Genomic DNA, 20,966 nt, shown 5'->3' on the forward strand with positions numbered 1-20,966 from the left:
ATATATATATATATATATATATATATATATATATATATTTTAACTGCCACATACTTTTTTCTCTTATCAATACATCCTGAATATCACTTCCAGACAGTATCGAGAGATCTAACTTGTCTTCATAGCATTATATTAGTCTATCATTTGGATGTACCTTAATTTATAAAACAATTTCCTTATTAATAAATGCCAATGTTTAAAATATACAGAAATACTCAACTTTTATATAGTCAAATCAATCATTTTTGGCCAAAATTTAGAAGACATTGCCAGATTTTGGCAAGGATGTGAGTAAAGCAAATTCTCCTATACTGCTGAAGTATAAGTTGGTACTTTCACTTTGGAAAATGGGCATAACTACTAAAGTCAGGCATACGATTTCTCTTTAACCTAATAATGTCACTCCTAAGTGTATACCTGATATACTTATGCATGCACGGGTGCACCAAGACATAGGACACAGTTGTTCTTGCAGTGTTGTTTTTAACTCTCCCAAACTCAAAACAATTCAAATATCCATCAATAGAAAGTCTAGAATGGTTTACTCATGTGATGAAATACTATGCAGCTCCGGAAATGGCCTCTGCTGCTGCTGCTGCTAAGTCGGTTCAGTCGTGTCCGACTCTGTGCGACCCCACAGACGGCAACCCACCAGGCTCCCCCATCCCTGTGATTCTCCAGGCAAGAACACTGGAGTGGGGTGCCGTTTCCTTCTCCAATGCATGAAAGTGAAAAGTGAAAGTGAAGTCGCTCAGTCGCGTCTGACTCTTAGCGACCCCATGGACCGCAGCCCACCAGGCTCCTCCATCCATGGGATTTTCCAGGCAAGAGGACTGGAGTGGGGTGCCATTGCCTTCTCCAGGAAATGGCCTCTAGCTTACAGAAATATGTATGAATCTCACAAACATATTAAGAAAAAGAAAAGAAAGCTAAAAGACTATATATTGATACCTTATAGAAGATTTCATTTATAGAAAATTTTAAATGGCAAAGCTAAAAACTAATATATTAAAAACTAAGATGATGGTTGCCTTTGGGGCAGTCCAAGTGGGTAGTAGTTGAGGAGAATGAAGGGGGCTTCTGGGGAGCTAGAGATCATCTATTTCTTGACCTGGTGGTTCTTTTACAGGAGTGCTTACATACGTGCGTCAGTCGCTCTGTCACGTCTGACTCTTTATGACCCCATGGACTGTAGTCTGCCAGGCTCCTCTGTCCATGGAATTTTTCAGGCAAAAATACTGGACTTGGTTGCCATTTTCATCCTCCAAGGTATCTTTCTGACCCAGGGATCAAACCTGCATCTTCTCCTGCACCGCAGGCAGATTCTTTACCTGCTAAGCCATCAGGGAATCCCACAGTAGTGCTGCAGTTCAGTTCAGTTCAGTCGCTCAGTCGTGTCCGACTCTTTGCGACCCCATGAATTGCAGCACGCCAGGCCTCCCTGTCCATCACCATCTCCCGGAGTTCACTCAGACTCACGTCCATCGAGTCTGTGATGCCATCCAGCCATCTCATCGTCTGTCGTCCCCTTCTCCTCCTGCCCCCAGTCCCTCCCAGCATCAGAGTCTTTTCCAATGAGTCTTTTCTTTTCACATGAGCTGGCCAAAGTACTGGAGTTTCAGCTTCAGCATCATTCCTTCTAAATAAATCCCAGGGCTGATCTCCTTCAGAATGGACTGGTTGTATCTCCTTGCAGTCCAAGGGACTCTCAAGAGTCTTCTCCAACTCCGCAGTTCAAAAGCATCTATTCTTCGGCGCTCAGCCTTCTTCACAGTCCAACTCTCACATCCATACATGACCACAGGAAAAACCATAGCCTTGACTAAACGGACCTTAGTCGGCAAAGTAATGTCTCTACTTTTGAATATGCTATCTAGATTGGTTATAACTTTTCTTCCAAGGAGTAAGCGTCTTTTAATTTCATGGCTGCAATCACCATCTGCAGTGATTTTGGAGCCCAAAAAAATAAAGTCTGACACTGTTTCTACTGTTTCCCCATCTATTTCCCATGAAGTGATGGGCCGAGATGCCATGATCTTCGTTTTCTGAACGTTGAGCTTTAAGCGAACTTTTTCACTCTCCTCTTTCACTTTCATCAAGAGGCTTTTTATCTCCTCTTCACTTTGTGCCATAAGGATGGTGTCATCTGCATATCTGAGGTTATTGATATTCCTCCCAGCAATCTTGATTACAGCCTGTGTTTCTTCCAACCCAGCGTTTCTCATGATGTACTCTGCCTAGAAGTTAAATAAGCAGGGTGACAATATACAGCCTTGACATATTCCTTTTCCTATTTAGAACCAGTCTGTTGTTCCATGTCCTGTTCTAACTGTTGCTTCCTCACCTGCATACAGATTTCTCAAGAGGCAGGTTAGGTGGTCTGGTATTCCCATCTCCTTCAGAATTTTCCACAGTTTATTGTGATCCACACAGTCAAAGGCTTTGGCATAGTCAATAAAGCAGAAATAGATGTTTTTCTGGAACTCTCTTGCTTTTTCCATGATCCAGCGGATGTTGGCAATTTGATCTCTGGTTCCTCTGCCTTTTCTAAAACCAGCTTGAACATAAGGGAGTGTGCAGTTCACGTATTGCTGAAGCCTGGCTTGGAGAATTTTGAGCATTACTTTACTAGCGTGTGAGATGAGTGCAATTGAGTGGTAGTTTGAGCATTCTTTTGTGCTTACTTGGTGGTAATTCACTTAGATGTTCACTTAGGATTTGTGCTGTTTTTGACTCTATGCTGCTGTTGCTGCTGCTGCTAAGTCACTTTAATGTATGCTATAGCTTATCCAAAAAAAAACATTTTTAAAATATCTGTCATTTTTTATAATGTTTTTAGGACTTCTTTGCTTTTGATTCCATCAGGTTGATTCTATCCTGAGTTTATGTTCATTTTCATGCACTCTGTTAGAATATTTTCATAGATATGCTTTTCATATTCAGAGGTCATTAGAAATTATCTGAAATACATTTTTATAGTGTAATGTAAGTGTCTTAATTTTTCTTTGCCCAGATGGACTGTCATTTTACTAGTACTATTTGATTAAATGTAATATTAATCCCCACCTCTTAAACTAAATTGAAATGTTGATATGTCACATGTTAGGTACCCATTTTTAAATCTATTTTAAAAAATCCCTATAAAATGATAAAAGACATATTCTAAGCTCTTCTGAACACTGGAGTGTTTAGTGTTTGTGTCCTTTGAAATTCATATGCTGAAACTCTAATCCCAATGTGAAGGTATTTTAAGCCATTTTTGAATGCTGAATTCTGTTTCAGTCACCCACTTATTTATTCCTATACAAGTACCATACTATTTTAATTACATTAGCTTTGTTGTAAGCTTATACACTGGGTAGGCAAGAGTTGATTTCCCCATCTCCATCAGTGTTCAGTTACCCTCAAAATGTTGTTGGTTGATATTGGAGAGCCTCCCAGGCTTCTTGGTATTAATGGTAAAGATAAATTACATGGCAAAATATATGTTTGCTGCTTATACTAAATTTTAAAGTACCTGTTGGTATTGAAACTAATATCTCTTGGGGCTTTTTCCTTTATTTAGGAGATACATTGAATTATGGAGATTGATTTAACAGTATGAATAACCTTTGCATTTCTAAAACAAACTTCCCTTCAGCGTTTCCTAAAGTTTAATCCTTATCCTACAAAACCACATATGCCATAATTGCTTAAGTATCTTTGGAAGAGGAAAGAGGAAAGAGTTAAAATATGTATGTTTTTGTTCCATCCTAACTGATCTTTGATAGTAGAACCTAGGAATTTTAAATTTTAGTAAGCTCCTGGGTCCGTCTTTATGTACATTATTGATGAAAATTATAACACCAGTTTTTCATGGCATATTATTATAATAAATAACTAGATTTGATCTGATAGTATTTTATCTAAAATTTTTGTATCTAAGTTGATTGAAATTATAGGCTTTTATATTGTTTTTAACAAGCATCCCTATTAAGGTTATGTTGGCTTTTTAAATTTAGTTGATGCACAGTATTATATGTTATATTACAATGATGATTTAATACCTTATTTTTGAAATACATTATGCTAGGAATGTTTCCTTGAACATCTAGTCTATCATATTACCGATTATTTAGAACCTACATTTTGGATTTGGCTCATGTGGAAAATATAGGAGGCAGAGAAACCAGCTAAGAGGCTGATGCAGTAACTCAGGTTAAAGATAAAGAGAGACCTGAAGTTAAAAAACAAAAACTGCAACAGAGGTGAGTAAAGAAGCTGCAGTGAGAGAATCAAGGATTGTACGACAGTCTCTAGTTCAGTATTTTGATCCATCAGAGACATAGCTTATAAAAATTCATGTAAAATGGTCTCCAAAGTGAACCTGAATGGGATCAGATTTGTTTCAAAATCCTATTAAATGTTTTAAATGTGTTTACAGGCCTGGAAAGAAGAACAAGATCGGTTAGCTGAAGAGGAACGCTTAAAGGAAGAAAAAAAAGCAGAAAAGAAGAGTAAGGAGGCTGGTAAAAAGAAAGGCAAGGAAAAGCTAGAAAAAGAAGATAGTAAGATTTTGAAGAAAAAATCTTTTATAAAGGAGAAATTGAAAGAAGAGCAAATGAAGATCCCGGAAGTAACAGAGGAGCCCCTCCAGGAACCAGAACCTGAGATAGTTTACCCGGTAGAATCAATTTTCTAAAAAGCCCCTTTGGGTTACTCCTAATTGTTTGGGGAAAAACTCAGCTTCATCGAAAACAAGGGTTTCAGTCTTCATTGCCGTCAGAGAGGCCTTGGGGTTTCTGCCAGTAATAGGTGATCTCACATCTGCAATCCACCCTCTGATACCTGGAACCTTCTTTGCAGCCAATTGGCAAGGCAGCAACACCCTCAGGCCAGTTTTTCTTGAGTGCCATGAAGCTAGGTTTCTAGATGGAATTTTGGCACAAAAGCATTCATTTAGGTATATGTAAATAAGCAACTGTGATAGGTCAAAATGTTACCAAACCAAACTTGGGTGCACTTACCCACACATACTAAAGCCAATCTACTGACACTGGGTTGTTGAGAAGGAAAGTGCAACATTTATCCAGGGCGCCAAGCAGAGAGTCCTGGACTCAAAGCAGCTGACTCGCCAGTGGGTTTCAGGAAAGCAGATATCAAGGCCAAGTGAGGGAGGGGAGTCCCAGGCTACATGATCAGCTGTGCACAATTCTCTAGTTGATGACGAGGTAATAGGTCTCAGGGGTAACAGAGTCACAGGTATTAACATAATCAATCCTTAGATGTCAATAGGTCTGGGGGCTACTGTGCTTATTGTCATCAAGTAGTTAGTTTCCATTTAGGGGGAGTTTTAGCATTTATAAAACAACTCAGGAAATGTGCATGAGATACTATTATCTAGGTACTTAGAGGAGCTAAAGCAGAGGATATGAGAGAGGTAGTCTCTCCTGGGAAGGCCTCATAGGGTCCTGAGGACACAGAGGTTGGTTTTATCCGACTTAGATGACTGGACTTGCTGAGGGCATTGGGTTGTCTCTCTGTCGGCACCCACATTTCTTGCCTGTAGCTTTTACCTTTTCCAGTCTCTCCCTCAAGCAGTTTTACAAGAAAAACATAATGGGCAAAAATTAGGGGAAAAGTAATAGTCCTCGTCGTTTCTAGTTACTACTCTGAGCCAGTTGTTCTCAAGTTTTAGTATGTAATCGGTGTCACTTGGAACTGTATTAGCCACAAAGTTGGAAAAGTCTTTAACACATGACCTTCTAAAGTGTAAAGTTATTAATATTCCTCTATATCAGTTCACTTTAAACAGAAAGTTAATAGCCAATGAAAGAAATTGATTTCTCTTCCTATGGTATTATGAAGATAACCCAATGAATAGAATTTAAAATCATGAGCCTCCTTTAATTCTGCCTGTTATTGTAAGACCACAGAAGGTGCCAAAATAAGGTGGACACTGGCCTCTGAGTCTAAAAAGTGATAGACAAATCCTTTAGCAAAAATAAGGGTTATGGCAACTTGAACTGGCTCACGCGGATGACCTAATCTTTGTCAATGGCCATTCCACATTCAAAGCATGATGTTTTCTCTTCTAGTTTCATGGATACAACATGGGAGAAATACCTGTGCAAATCTCAGGAACAAATTATTATCTGTATCCTTCCGATGGAGGGCAAATTGAAGTAGAAAAGACAACATTCGAAAAAGGTACCATTTGACAGCAGCTGGTTAATAGCCCATTTCAGATCACCTTTGTCCTCCTGACTGTGATGAGTGAGAGTAGTGATATGCCCCCAGTAGCTCATTTATGCACCATGTTTGCCATCTTCAGACTTCACTCTTTTCTGTTATAATAGCCTCTGCAAGGCACAGGCCACCTCAAGGTTAGCTGGACATACTAAGACAAATATTCCATGATGTGAAAATATTGCTATAGGATTGGAAAATAATAGTAACTGCAATAAAATCATTATTTAATCATGTTAATTACAACAGACAGTATTATCTCAGAAACCAAGCACAAACTGTAAATTTAGAGCCAATTCCTGGTTTGGTCTTCTGGAGCACAGAGCTTGGGGCCCTGCCTCTGATATCCAGTTATTTTAGATAAAGAGTAATTGCCTCTGGATTCAGAAGTCTTCAGGGGAGGAGACCTTGCAGAATGAACTGAGGCAGACCTACTCTGGAAAAAGGACATGCATTGTTCCCCCCAAGGGAAGGGCAGGTCTGGGCTCTAGGAAACTTACCAAGGATATCTCATAGAGCATCTCTTTTTACTGTGCTTTAAAGATTTTTTAGGATGGGTTTGAGGACCTGGGCTTTATTTGAACAACTTATCATCTTGTAGGGAGCAGTGGTTGCTGAGAGCTGGGAAGACTCAGTAGGGAGGGAATGTGAGCAGGATCCTGTTTAATGTCCACAAGATTATGAAACCCAACAACGGCCACCAGGGCTGCTCCCACCTACACTCTGCCTATGACACCAGCCACCCCTTCTCACTTCCCACCCTTCCTCCACCTGCCATCCGTCTCTTAGTTTTCCTTCCTCCCTCCCTTCCTTGTCATCAAATGACCATAATTCAATGAGGAAATCATTACAAGAGTGAGAATGCTATTCCCTATGTGGAATCATGGCTCAAGCATCATTAGATAGTAATTGCCACATCAAACAAAAGATCATACTAATGATTTTTAAAATAAAAAGGCCTGCAAGTTACTCAAATTATCTAAAGAATGGTTGTGGTACAACTTCTATCAAATGCCAGACATTTTTACTATATAAAGTTTGTTTATTTGAAACATGAAAGGGATTTTTATTATAGATGTTGTTCAGTTGCTAAGTCATGTCCAACTCTTGCAATCCCATGGGTTATAGCCGACCAGGCTCCTCATTTCCCAAGCAAGAATACTAGAATGGGTTGCCATTGCCTTCTCTCATTAATAGATTGATATACATATGTATTTCTATTACCACAAGTTTCAGTATTTAGTATTTTGAATATCATCCCTGGGTGTAGAGTATAATTAGTGATAAAGATGAAATTCAGAATCACATAACTGAGAAGAGCACTAGACTCTAGTTTTATAATGCTATGTTTTGTTTTCAGTAAATATTCTTCACTCATCAGTATTTTCATATGCATATAATGTATGGAGAAATGTGAAAGTGGGCTTCCCTGACAGCTCAATTAGTAAAGAATCCTCCTGCAATGCAGGAGACCCTGGTTCAATTCCTGGGTTGGGAAGATCTGCTGGAGAAGGGATAGGCTACCCACTCTGGTATTCTTGGGCTTCCCTTGTGGCTCAGCTGGTAAAGAATCTGCCTGCAATGTGGGAGACCTGAGTTCAATCCCTGGGAGAAGGGATAGGCTACCCTCTCCAGTATTCTGTCCTGGAGAATTCCATGGACTCTTTAATATATATGTTTCAGATAGTTCATGTGCTATCTGAAAGTATACTATTTTAATCTTAATCCTATCAACTTTGAGAGATGATCATTCAATGAAAGTTGGAAAGCCTGGGTGAAAAAAAAAAAGAAAAAAGCTGAAAGAGGAGAGAAAGAATGAGTCAAGACACTGGAAGAAAGAATATGTTGTTTGGGAAATTCTTATGTGTTCTTAATAACAACTACTGTAACTAACATTCATGCAATTCTTTGTAAACTGCAAAATCTTTTCACATTAACCCTCGCATGTGATTGATCATAAAGTTGAGTATAGGTGAGGAGCCTGGCAGGCTACAGTCCATAGAGTTGCAAAGGGTCAGACATGACTGAAGAGCGACTTAGCACACATATAACCTTAGCTCAGCCAATTTATTCTCCCTTCTGTAATTTGATTTTAGGTGTGAGCAGAAAATCTGAAAACGTCTTCCTGATCCACCTGCTATTTCTTCCTGGAATCCCACCATTACTTTATTCCTTTAGGTATCTTTTTTATAAAAATGGTGACATCCCTAGGTATTTCCAGTCCTGGCTTACATTCTATTATGTAAATTGGCTGCATTATTTTGAGGTTTTATTACAGAGTTTAACGGGGCATCACCACCAGCCCACTTTCTATCCCATGATTCTTCCCCAGGTCCAACATTTATCAAAATGAAAGTGAAAAAGGACAAGCACAATTTTTTAATTCACTTAAGAGACCCTAGGAAAATTGTGGAAAAGGAGAAAAAAGAAGAGGATTATCCTTCAGAAGATGAGAAAGAAGAAGGAGGAGGGCAAAACTTCGAAGCAGGTGAACAGCTGCATTTTTGTGGCAGTGTATTAGTACCTCAGTAGGTCAACCACATCCACCTAGCAGAAACACAGGTGTCCCCGGCAAGTAGCATGTGTAATTTTTCCAGATGATAACTGAAGTGTTTTGCTACCTTATGTATATACATTTTCCATAATATAATGTGCATATATAACACATTGTATACATAACTGATCTATAGTGGGCTGCTTCCTTGGTTTTGCCTCCTCTGGGAACCCAGCTTTTGATTCCAGCTGACATGCAGGCTACCTCGCCTGGCTGTGTTTATATAGTAACACTGAGTTTGCAGTACCCATCCTGTCCTGAATTTTATGTTATGCACTATGCCATGTGCAGTCTCTAGGAGTCAGGTCCCTGTTAATTGACTCCTACTGGAAGGCTTGGCTTCTCTCCAATATTGACTGCAAATGGTGGAGTTTTTATCTGGGCTCTTCTCACTCCCTTCTCCCTGTAGTCTCAGATTTCCCAAGTTGCAAGGACAAGAAAAAAATCCTAAATTTGGCCATGAGCATCTCTACCTGCTTGTAGGTAAGAGTTCCAAATGGATGTCCATTAATCATACACCATAAAACTTCCTGATAACGCCATTTAACGTCTCCAGGCACGTTTCACTGGAGAAATCAATTGCTTCTCACCCAGTGTGGGTTATACCTGCAAACAAAGATGAGTTAATTAATAAAATGCTTTGAACACAAGTTAATAATAAGTAATAAGATCAGTAACTAAATCTTGCTAACAAATGTAGTTACAGTCTCAGTATTTTCTAAATTCAAGGTAAGAATACAGTGTTTGACAAGTATGAATGTACCCAAGGACATTTTAGTTTTAGAAATGAAAAAAATTTTAATGGCTTTTCTGTGTTTTGCCAGATATAAAAATACATGGTTTAGTATAAAAATTAGGAAATAAAGGAATATTTTTAAAAGATGGCAGTTGCCCATAAGTCTACCACCCCAGAGGTAACCACTATTCACAGTATATTTCTCTTTCTTTGTCATAATGTGAAAGTGAAAGTCGCTCAGTCGTGTCCAACTGTTTCTGACCCCATGGACTCCACAATCCATGGAATCCTCCAGGCCAGAATACTAGAGTGGGTAGCCTTTCCCTTCTCCAAGGGATAATGAGCAGTTTCCTTTTCATTAAATATCCTCTACAAACCATTTTTCAATGATTTCATAATAATTCACTGGTGTATATTTATATATATCATAATTTGCTTAATCATATCCTTGTTTTAAACATATTTAGATGATTTCCACTTCTCACTGAATTTTGCTTACTTTTTTCTTGATAAAACAGAAATGTCCTTGATTCAATTTTATCTTTTAGAAGAATCAAATAAAGAGAATAAAGCTGTCAGCAAGTTTGGATCTTTTTCTGCCACCTTGGAAAATGGAATCTGCCTCTCAATAAGTTACTATGGATCAAGTGGATCAGCACCAGGTGACTTAAACACAACAGAAAGGATAAATGTCCTGTGACCAAGGGCAGCTGCTCATCCTCCATCTGCTTACTTGTTGATAAACATGTTCTGATTTAATGCCCCTCATTTCCTGAGCAGTGGGAATATTTGTGTGTGTACATATATGTGCAAGTGCACATGTATGTACACATATAATCTTTCATACATAGAAAATAACAGTGGTAAGGCATTTTAAACAGCATTTATCATACGTATAATCTCCCATATAACCGCATATTATAACCACATATACTTACATATAAGTTATCTTTGTGAACTAGCCCATGAAAATCAGTCTGTTAGGTGGTGACAAAACCAACATGATTGGCTGAGGAATCCTCTTGATTTTCTACAGAATAATATTTCTTTGAATCCTGTGTTTGTAGAACTTCTCACTGTGCCTCAGAACATTAGTCTTAAAGGAGCCATTCACTAAACATCTTGAAGGATTTATTTACCCTACTCTCAATAAACAAATTCTCCAACTGGAAGCTATTTCCTTACAAACCACAAAATAACCTGTCACCTTACCAAGAACCAATTAGGAGAACTTGTGGGTTCTCAGGCATTTTATAGGAATCTATCCACAAGATGTTTAAAAAAAAAAAAGCTTTATAAAATCAAAAGGTAATCCTGATGCTGTGTTTCCTTACACTATGTGGGAATCTCTGTGATCAATTATCTGCCTGACCATGTAGATCCATTTCTCTAGAGACAGGATTCCTATAGATCATTAATCCACATTTCTTCAGTTCAGTTCAGTTCAGTCTCTCAGTCGTGTCCGACTATTTGCGACCCCATGAATCGCAGCACGCCAGGCCTCCCTGTCCATCACCAACTCCCGGAGTTCACCCAAACTCAAGTCCATTGAGTAGGTGATGCCATCCAGCCATCTCATCCTCTGTCGTCCCCTTCTCTTCCTGCCCCCAATCCCTCCCAGCATCAGAGTCTTTTCCAATGAGTCAACTCTTCGCATGAGGTGGCCAAAGTACTGGAGTTTCAGCTTTAGCATCATTCCTTCCAAAGAACAGCCAGGACTGATCTCCTTTAGAATGGACTGGTTGGATCTCCTTGCAGTCCAAGGGACTCTCAAGAGTCTTCTCCACCACCACAGTTCAGAAGCATCAGTTCTTCGGCGCTCAGCTTTCTTCACAGTCCAACTCTCACATCCATACATGACCACAGGAAAAACCATAGCCTTGACTAGATGGACCTTAGTCGGCAGAGTAATGTCTCTGCTTTTTAATATGCTATCTAGGTTGGTCATAACCTTCCTTCCAAGGAGTAAGTGTCTTTTAATTTCATGGCTGCAATCACCATCTGCAGTGATTTTGGAGCCCCAAAAAACAAAGTCTGACACTGTTTCCACTGTTTCCCCATCTATTTCCCATGAAGTGATGTGACCAGATGCCATGATCTTCGTTTTCTGAATGTTGAGCTTTAAGCCAACTTTTTCACTCTCCTCTTTCACTTTCATCAAGAGGCTCTTTAGTTCTTCTTTGCTTTCTGCCATAAGGGTGGTGTCATCTGCATATCTGAGGTTATTGATATTTCTCCTGGCAATCTTGATTCCAGCTTGTGTTTCTTCCAGTCCAGCGTTTCTCATGATGTACTCTGGATATAAGTTAAATAAGTGTTTCTTACCTTGTGCCAAATATTGTAGTCCCTTCGTGAATTAAATTTGTTAGTATTTTTGCTTTTATTTGGCTTTTGACCTTGAACTTTGTATTTTGATTTATTTTTAATCCATTTGGAGAAGTCATTTGGTGCCTAGCAAATTATATATTAAAATCCATGATCACATACAATCACTAACCACACTCCTTCTGAACAAGGTTATCAACTTTTTACATTAAGATATTTACATTCTACTCTCTATCAACTATACTGCTGTTATTTCTTAAGTGATTTCCTTATTCTCAATGAATCCTTAAATTAATATGTAATCTTTCCATTTAATACAGATGTTCCTCATTTTAGGTTATAGGTATTACATTTTAAAATGTTTATAGAGTAGATAAGAAGTATTGTTTTAGTTCCTGTATATTTTTAAAAAGTTGAAGGCATGGGTCTTTGTAAAAAAATGCATTAATTATAAATTCCTTAAGGATGTATACAATATTAATAATATTTAAGAACACTTATCTACTAATGGCTAAACAAATTTTCAATCCAGTTCTCCCATCTTAATTCAGTATGCACAGCTCTCTGGAGCTTATTCATTTTGCTTAACTGACGTTTTATGCCCACTGATGATGATACTACTTTATGCTTCCAATTTCCTTCTCTCCCCAGGCCCTGGCAACCACCATTCTACTCTTTAGTTCTGTGAATTCAGCTACTTTAGATATTCACATAAGCGAAATCAAGCAATGTTTATCTTTTTGTGACTGGCTAGGGCTTCCCTGATAGCTCAGTTGGTAAAGAATCCACCTGCAATGCAGGAGACCCTGGTTGATTCCTGGGTTGAGAAGATCCCCTGGAGAAGGGATAGGTTACCCACTCCAGTATTCCTGGACTTCCCTTGTGGCTAAGCTGGTAAAAAAAATCAGCCCACAATGCAGGAAACCTGGGTTCAATCCCTGGGTTGGGAAGATCCCCTGGAGATGGGAAAGGCTACCCACTTCAGTATTCTGGCCTAGAGAATTCCATGGACTGTATAGTCCATGGGGTCGCAAAGAGTCAGACACAACTGAGCAATTTCACTTTATTTCACTTAGCATAATGTGCTCAAGGATCATCCACAGTGTTGCACATTACACAATGTCCTTCTTTTTAAAGACAATAGTGTTCCATTGTAGGTATACATCACACTCGAACCGTTCATCTGTCAATGGGCCTTTTGTATTATCTCCACAACTTGGCTCCCCTACGCTTTTTGTGCCTTTCACTTCCTTGATGATCCATGTTATCTCTTATCTCTGACCAATTGCCCATGCTGTGCCCCTTGCTCAGAACTCTTCCTCTTGCTATATATACCACCACTTTCAACAGTGAACTTCCTCCCATGCTTCAGGACTGAGTTTATAGGTTACTTGCTCTAAGAAATGCTTCACTCATGTGAACTGAGTCTTTGGAGGTGAGTGGAACCTGCTTAGGCAAAGAATCAAAGGAAAGGAATTCTATGCCAGGAGCAGCATGTGCAAAATCTTAGTAATATAAAAGTGTGGCACATTTGTAGAAAAACAATTGCACAGTATAGTCAGGCCTTCATATACCATATCTATGGGTTCTGTATTCATGGATTCAACCAACCTCAGGTTTAAAATATTCTTTTAAAAAATTCAAGAAAAATTCAAAGAGTAAAACTTTGCCCCCAAATTGGCTATATGCCAAGCACTGCTGAAGTCAGGTGAATGATGGGATGTGTAGGCCCACCCTACTGTGACCTCCCACCACATCACAAATCCACAGTCTCTCCAGTGCTCATTGTATGAGCATTATTCTTGGCATTTTGTGTGTTTGCTACACATGTTATGTGCACATGCTTGGTTTCTGTGGGAAAATGGCTCCCAATAGCAATTAAGTGGTCAAAACAATCCCACAAAGGCCAAGAGGGAGCACAATACAGGAGGTAACATGATCAAGCCTAGTCTATAAGCAAACAACTCCTGGGCCTGAAAGAACAAGAACAAAAATTGTCTGCCTGTGCTCTGGAAGCACAACAGGAAAGTTTGGGTGACAGAAGTCTTGTTCTTGGAATGGTCCCTCCAAGGCTTCATTCTTGAAGGGAAGAAATATCTTGAAGAGAAGGGGCTGCCATTCAGGGGGCTCCTCTTAACTGGCAATGCTCCCAACCAACTGAATTTCTCTGCCTCATTGACAAGAAAGTGGAAGTGACATTCCTGCCTCCTAGTGCTGCATCACTGCTGAAAGAAAGTGTGAAAGTGAAGTCGCTCAGTCGTGTCCGACTCTTTGTGACCCCATGGACTGTAGCCTACCAGGTTCCTCCGTCCATGGGATTTTCCAGGCAAGAGTACTGGAGTGGATTGCCATTATAGCCACTCAATCAAGGCATCATCGAGGACATTAAGGCAACTTATACCCACCTTACCTTGGGGGAGATTCATGCTGTCCTTGGTGCTAACCTGGACTTCAACATCATGGATTTATGGAAGAGCTCCACAGTTGTGGCTTGAACTGTGTTTATTGCAGAGTCTGTAGGTGCCCTGAAGCCTGAGACAGTCAGTGCATGTTTGAAGCCATTATGGAATGAGATGGCTGATTGTCTCAACAACTCCCCCACTATTGATGTAGAAATCATCAAATATCTAAATATCTCAAATGTTGCAAGGGAAGATTAAGGGGATGCCTCCTCTGACATGGTCTAGGATGATGTCAAAGAACATATAGAAGAAGATAAAGGGATCCTTAGCAACAAGGAACTCGAAGATCTGCTGAAGTCTTCTGCAGATGACTGTGATGATGCAGAAAATTTAGAGGAAGCAGAGCCATCAATTTGAACACTTGAAAAAATGGCATTGACTTTTCAATAGGTGCAAGTGTTAAAGGATGTGATCCTCAAGTACAATCTTTTTTTGGACTGAAGCCTCTGTGTCACCCAAGGTATAACAGCATACCTACAACTACTGAAAAACTTGTTTGATGATACATAGTGAAGGAATAAACAGCTTCCTCTAACAATGATTCTAACTAAAGCATCTGCAGTTGTGAAGCCTAGACCTTCAACACTTGAAAATCCTCAGCCCTCAGTCTCCAGAGATCCTGACATTAGTGTTACTGAGCCTCCTCCAAACTGTCAGTCTGCAATTGGAACCCAATTATCTGGACTGAATACATTCTGACATCCTGTCATAAGGCTTAACTCAGCCTGATGCCTCACCACTTACCAACAGTGCCACACACCTCAACTCGCCACACTGGTACCATAGATACCATATGGCGATCATCATTGTCATCATCATCATCCAAGGGAATCAGGAGAGAAGAACCAGGGCTATGGTGAGTGTTAGCACTGTGTTTGTGTATGTGTGTGAGAGAGAGAAAGAGAGAGAATGAATTAATATTTTCTCTATATTTTCTATATAAACTTGTATTTTAAATAATATATGTTTTATTTTGTATTTTTTACATCATTAAATAAAAGCAGTCTGTAACTGTTGAAAGAAAAGGTTACCTTGTTGATGTGTACCATACAGTTAAGCCTATGAAGGTTGCATAGTTGTGGCTATACTGAATATAAACATACTTTTTTTTCTTGTCATTTTTCTCTAAATGATACAATATAATAATTATGTACACAGCATTTACATTGTATTAAGTATTATAAGTAATCTGGAAATGATGTAAAGTATATGCGAAAATGTCCATGTGCTTAGTCACTCAGTCCTGTCCAACTCTTTGTGACCCCATGGACTATAGTCTGCCAGGCTCCTCTGTCCATGGGATTCTCCAGGCAAGAATACTGGAGTGAATTGCCATGCCTTCCCCCAGGGGACCTTCCCTACTCAGGGATAGAACCCAGGTCTCCCACATGGCAGGCAGATTCTTTACTGTCTAAGCCATCAGGGAAGCCCAAAAGTTAGGAGTATTCTGGATGGGATGTAGCCAGTAAGTTTTTATATTGCTATTAGCCCAAGAATACTAGAGTGGGTAGCCTATCCCTTCTCCAGGGGATCTTCCCAACCCATGAATCAAATCAGGATCCCCTGCATTGCAGGTGGATTCTTTACCAGCTGAGCTACCAGGAAAGCCCAAAAATGGCCTTAAACACTGAAAAATGTAGATGATTCTTTAACTAAGGGGAAAGAATATCAACACTTCAACAGCCTGTGCTCAGGCTCACAGGCAGAAGATTCCTTCACATACCAAGAGGATTGGGTATTGAAATGGACAGTGTGAAAAACCCCAGCCTCCTTCTCTTACACCTCTCTATGCAAATAAATACTATACCATTTTATATGGAACTTGAGCATCCATGGAATTTTGGCATCCATGAAGGTGTCCTGGAACCAACCCCTGTGGAGTTGAAGGATGACCATATAAAGTACAGCTTGTATGAAATGTTTAGTATCTAATGCCCTTCTAGGCTCCCACAGTGCTCTGTACTTTTGCTAACACAGGCTTAACACACAACATTGACTACCTGAGGCTCTCTTGATCTGAATTGCCATTTCATTACAAGTTCCTGTTGTGTCTTTCATCACTGGTTACCCAATTCATGGTGCATAGTAATAGGTACTCAGTAAATATTTGCTGATTGAGTAAAAGGATGGAGATGAGAGGGAGGAGTTTCCAGCTGCCCCCAACTAGATACCATTCACTGCTGATATTCACTATTTCCTATGAGTCAGGCATCTGGTTGAATCTACTCAGAGAACTCGTTGTCTAATGGGAAGAGAAACCATAAATAGTGAGGTAACTGCATAAGTGCTAAAAATTATATATAAACCTAGTACTGGGGACAGCCAGAAAATACTTGAGAGAAAAGGCATAGTGCCTTGAGATGAGACTTTATAGCTGAGTAGGAACTATCAAGACAAAGCAACACGGAAAGGAAATTCTGGACAGTAAGAACCATTAGTATAAATATACAATTGTGTAAAAGCATGCCATCTTTATAGAAAGATGAGACGTTGAGTGTGACTAGAGTGGAAATTGTGTGTCCTTTAAGATTAGTGAACACTGAAGGTTTTTAAGTAAGAAAAGGAAAGCGAAAAGAAAAGATTTTATTTTAGGAACATAATTATAGTGATAGTTTGGAAATACACTGAGGCAGTGGTATTAGGAAACTACTACCAAAAAAAGCAAGAGAATTAGAATTTGAATTAAGGTGGTAGGAATGGATATGAGAGGCATGATATGAAAGCAATATCTGAGGGCTCTGTAAATGGCTGGATGTATGGGTGAGTCAAAAAGAGAAAATGCAAATGATCTCAATGTCTAACTTGAGAAACAAAGTGCATGATTGATCATGACATTGACTGAGGTTGAGAACATAGGAAGGAGGGTTATCTGCTTGGAAGAATAGAGGTTTATTGTTTTTGAAATACCTCCAGTACCACAAGCAGAGGGGTGATAATCTAAAAGCAGTTGGATTCCTCCAGTTCCATTCTTCTTTCTCAAGATGGCTTTGGCTACTCGAGGTTTTTTGTATTTCCATACAAACTGTGAAATTATTTGTTCTAGTTCTGTGAAAAATACTGTTGGTAGCTTGATAGGGATTGCATTGAATCTATAGATTGCTTTGGGTAGTATACTCATTTTCACTGTATTGATTCTTCCAATCCATGAACATGGTATATTTCTCCATCTATTAGTGTCCTCTTTGATTTCTTTCACCTGTGTTTTATAGTTTTCTATATATAGGTCTTTAGTTTCTTTAGGTAGATATGTTCCTAAGTATTTTATTCTTTTCATTGCAATGGTGAATGGAATTGTTTCCTTAATTTCTCTATTTTCTCATTATTAGTGTATAGGAATGCAAGGGATTTCTGTGTATTGATTTTATATCCTGCAACTTTACTATATTCATTGATTAGCTCTAGTAATTTTCTGGTGGAGTCTTTAGGGTTTTCTATGTAGAGGATCATGTCATCTGTAAACAGTGAGAGTTTTACTTCTTCTTTTCCAATTTGGATTCCTTTTATTTCTTTTTCTGCTCTGATTGCTGTGGCCAAAACTTCCAAAACTATGTTGAATAGTAGTGGTGAAAGTGGGCACCCTTGAGAAAGAAGAATGGAACTGGAGGAATCAACCTGCCTGACTTCAGGCTCTACTACAAAGCCACAGTCATCAAGACAGTATGGTACTGGCACAAAGACAGAAATATAGATCAATGGAACAAAATAGAAAGCCCAGAGATAAACCCATGCACCTATGGACATCTTATCTTTGACAAAGGAGGCAAGAATATACAATGGATTAAAGACAATCTCTTTAACAAGTGATGCTGGGAAAACTGGTCAACCATTGGTAAAAGAATGAAACTAGAACACTTTCTAACACCATACACAAAAATAAACTCAAAATGGATTAAAGATCTAAATGTAAGACCAGAAACTATAAAACTCCTAGAGGAGAACATAGGCAAACACTCTCTGACATAAATCACAGCAGGATCCTCTATGACTCACTTCCCAGAATATTGGAAATAAAAGCAAAAATAAACAAATGGGACCTAATTAATCTCAAAAGCTTCTGCACAACGAAGGAAACTCTAAGCAAGGTGAAAAGACAGCCTTTGGAATGGGAGAAAATAATAGCAAATGAAGCAACTGACAAACAACTAATCTCAAAAATATACAAGCAACTTATGCAGCTCAATTCCAGAAAAATAAATGACCCAATCAAAAAATGGGCCAAAGAACTAAATAGACATTTCTCCAAAGAAGACATACGGATGGCTAACAAACACATGAAAAGATGCTCAACATCACTCATTATCAGAGAAATGCAAATCAAAACCACAATGAGGTATCATTTCATGCCAGTCAGAATGGCTGCTATCCAAAAGTCTACAAGCAATAAATGCTGGAGAGGGTGTGGAGAAAAGGGAACATTCTTACACTGTTGGTGGGAATGCAAACTAGTACAGCCACTATGGAGAACAGTGTGGAGATTCCGTAAAAAACTGGAAATAGAACTGCCTTATGACCCAGCAATCCCACTGCTGGGCATACACACCAAGGAAACCAGAATTGAAAGAGACACATGTACCCCGATGTTTATCACAGCACTGTTTATAATAGCCAGGACATGGAAGCAACCTAGATGTCCATCAGCAGATGAATGGATAAGAAAGCTGTGGTACATACATATAAACAATGGAGTATTACTCAGACATTAGAAAAAATACATTTGAATCAGTTCTAATGAGGTGGGTGAAACTGGAGCCTATTATACAGAGTGAAGTAAGCCAGAAAGAAAAACACCAATACCATATACTAATGCATATATATGGAATTTAGAAAGATGGTAATGATAACCCTGTATGCGAGACAGCAAAAGAGACACAGATGTATAGAACAGTCTTTTGGACTCTGTGGGAGAGGGAGAGGGTGGAATGATTTAGGAGATTGGCATTGAAACATGTATAATATCATATATGAAACAAATCACCAGTCCAGGTTCGATGCATGATACTGGATGCTTGGGGCTGGTGCCCTGGGATGACCCAGAGGGATGGTATGGGGAGGGAGGATGGAGGGGAGTTCAGGATGGGGAACACGTGTATACCTGTGGAGGATTCATGTTGATGTGTAGCAAAACCAATACAATATTGTACAGTAACTAACCTCCAATTAAAATAAATTTTTATTAAAAAAATAAGAAAAGCAGTTGGAAATACAGATCTGGAGCTGAGAGGAAATCTCCTTCCTAGATATGTAAATTTTGGAGGCATTAGCATGTAGATGACAGCTGGAGCCCCAGTAGTGAACAAGATACTCAGATCTAATATAGATAATAAAGATTGTCAGCCCTGACTGTGTATCACCATCACATGTGGTGTTTCACAACTGTAAATGCCTGGGCCTCCTCCCCAGATAGTCTAACTCAGTAGGTCAAGGTGGGAGTCTGAGAATTTTTTTTTTAATTCTGTGAATAATTATTATGGGCAACCACAGTTGAGGATATCTGTAATGAGAAGAGGAGTGAAAGCCTGGGCCTACCAACTTTCAACAACAGGAAGAGTTAGTAAAGGAGATCGAGGCGAAATGACCAGAAAGGTAAGACGAGATCCAGGTGGGGGTGTTACTCTGGAACCCAGGAAATGCAACTCAAGATGCAAGGGATGCTCAGGAATTTCTGACATAATTCCTCCATGGACTGCCTCTCCTTTTACAGTTCTGCATTAAAATCCAGAATAAAATCAGTCCTCTGCAAGAAAACTTCTTTTATCATCTCAGTTAGAAATAATCTTTTCTAAATTTCCTTGTTTGTATCCCTTATTATGTTCCTATTTAATATGTCTTTGTCTTGAAGTTATTTGAGAGCAGATCTTATTTAGACTATTTTATCTTCCTAAGGTCTTTTTCCCCTTATTGTTCACTGCTCCATGCATTTACATATAAGAGTCTATCAATAAATATTTCTCAAATAAATGAAGAGATGGTTACTGCCCTATCATTAGGAGTTTACAATCTAGATGGGGATGGAAGAACATGTGAAATAATGACTCAACCAGATGTATCAAAGTATTAAGTGCCTCAAATTTTTCTTTTTTTTTTTTCTTTTTTTTTATTTTATTTTATTTTTTTTTTTAGATTTTTATTTTTTTTAATTTTTTTTAATTTTAAAATCTTTAATTCTTACATGTGTTCCCAAACATGAACCCCCCTCCCACCTCCCTCCCCATAACATCTCTGTGGGTCATCCCCATGCACCAGCCCCAAGCATGCTGTCAGACATAGACTGGCGTCAGACATAGACTGGCGATTCAATTCTTACATGATAGTATACATGATAGAATGCCATTCTCCCAAATCATCCCACCCTCTCCCTCTCTCTCTGAGTCCAAAAGTCCGTTATACACAGCTGTGTCTTTTTTCCTGTCTTGCATACAGGGTCATCATTGCCATCTTTCTAAATTCCATATATATGTGTTAGTATACTGTATTGATGTTTTTCTTTCTGGCTTACTTCACTCTGTATAATCGGCTCCAGTTTCATCCATCTCATCAGAACTGATTCAAATGAATTCTTTTTAACGGCTGAGTAATGCTCCATTGTGTATATCTACCACAGCTTTCTTATCCATTCATCTGCTGATGGACATCTAGGTTGTTTCCATGTCCTGGCTATTAT

General features: G+C 39.0%; 1 protein-coding gene across 1 annotated transcript in view; it reads left to right on the plus strand.

The window, feature by feature from the left end:
* The window catches only part of SPAG17 (sperm associated antigen 17), a 245,577-nt gene that overhangs the window by 141,193 nt on the left and 83,418 nt on the right, over positions 1–20,966 (plus strand). Inside the window, exons 21-24 of the mRNA XM_052637149.1 lie at positions 4,424–4,663; positions 6,078–6,189; positions 8,561–8,716; positions 10,067–10,180. Of these exons, the coding sequence (XP_052493109.1) occupies positions 4,424–4,663; positions 6,078–6,189; positions 8,561–8,716; positions 10,067–10,180 (622 nt within the window). The remainder of the gene's footprint in view (positions 1–4,423; positions 4,664–6,077; positions 6,190–8,560; positions 8,717–10,066; positions 10,181–20,966) is intronic.

The sequence above is a fragment of the Budorcas taxicolor genome, chromosome 3, assembly GCF_023091745.1.
Source record: "Budorcas taxicolor isolate Tak-1 chromosome 3, Takin1.1, whole genome shotgun sequence".
Lineage (NCBI taxonomy): Eukaryota > Metazoa > Chordata > Mammalia > Artiodactyla > Bovidae > Budorcas > Budorcas taxicolor.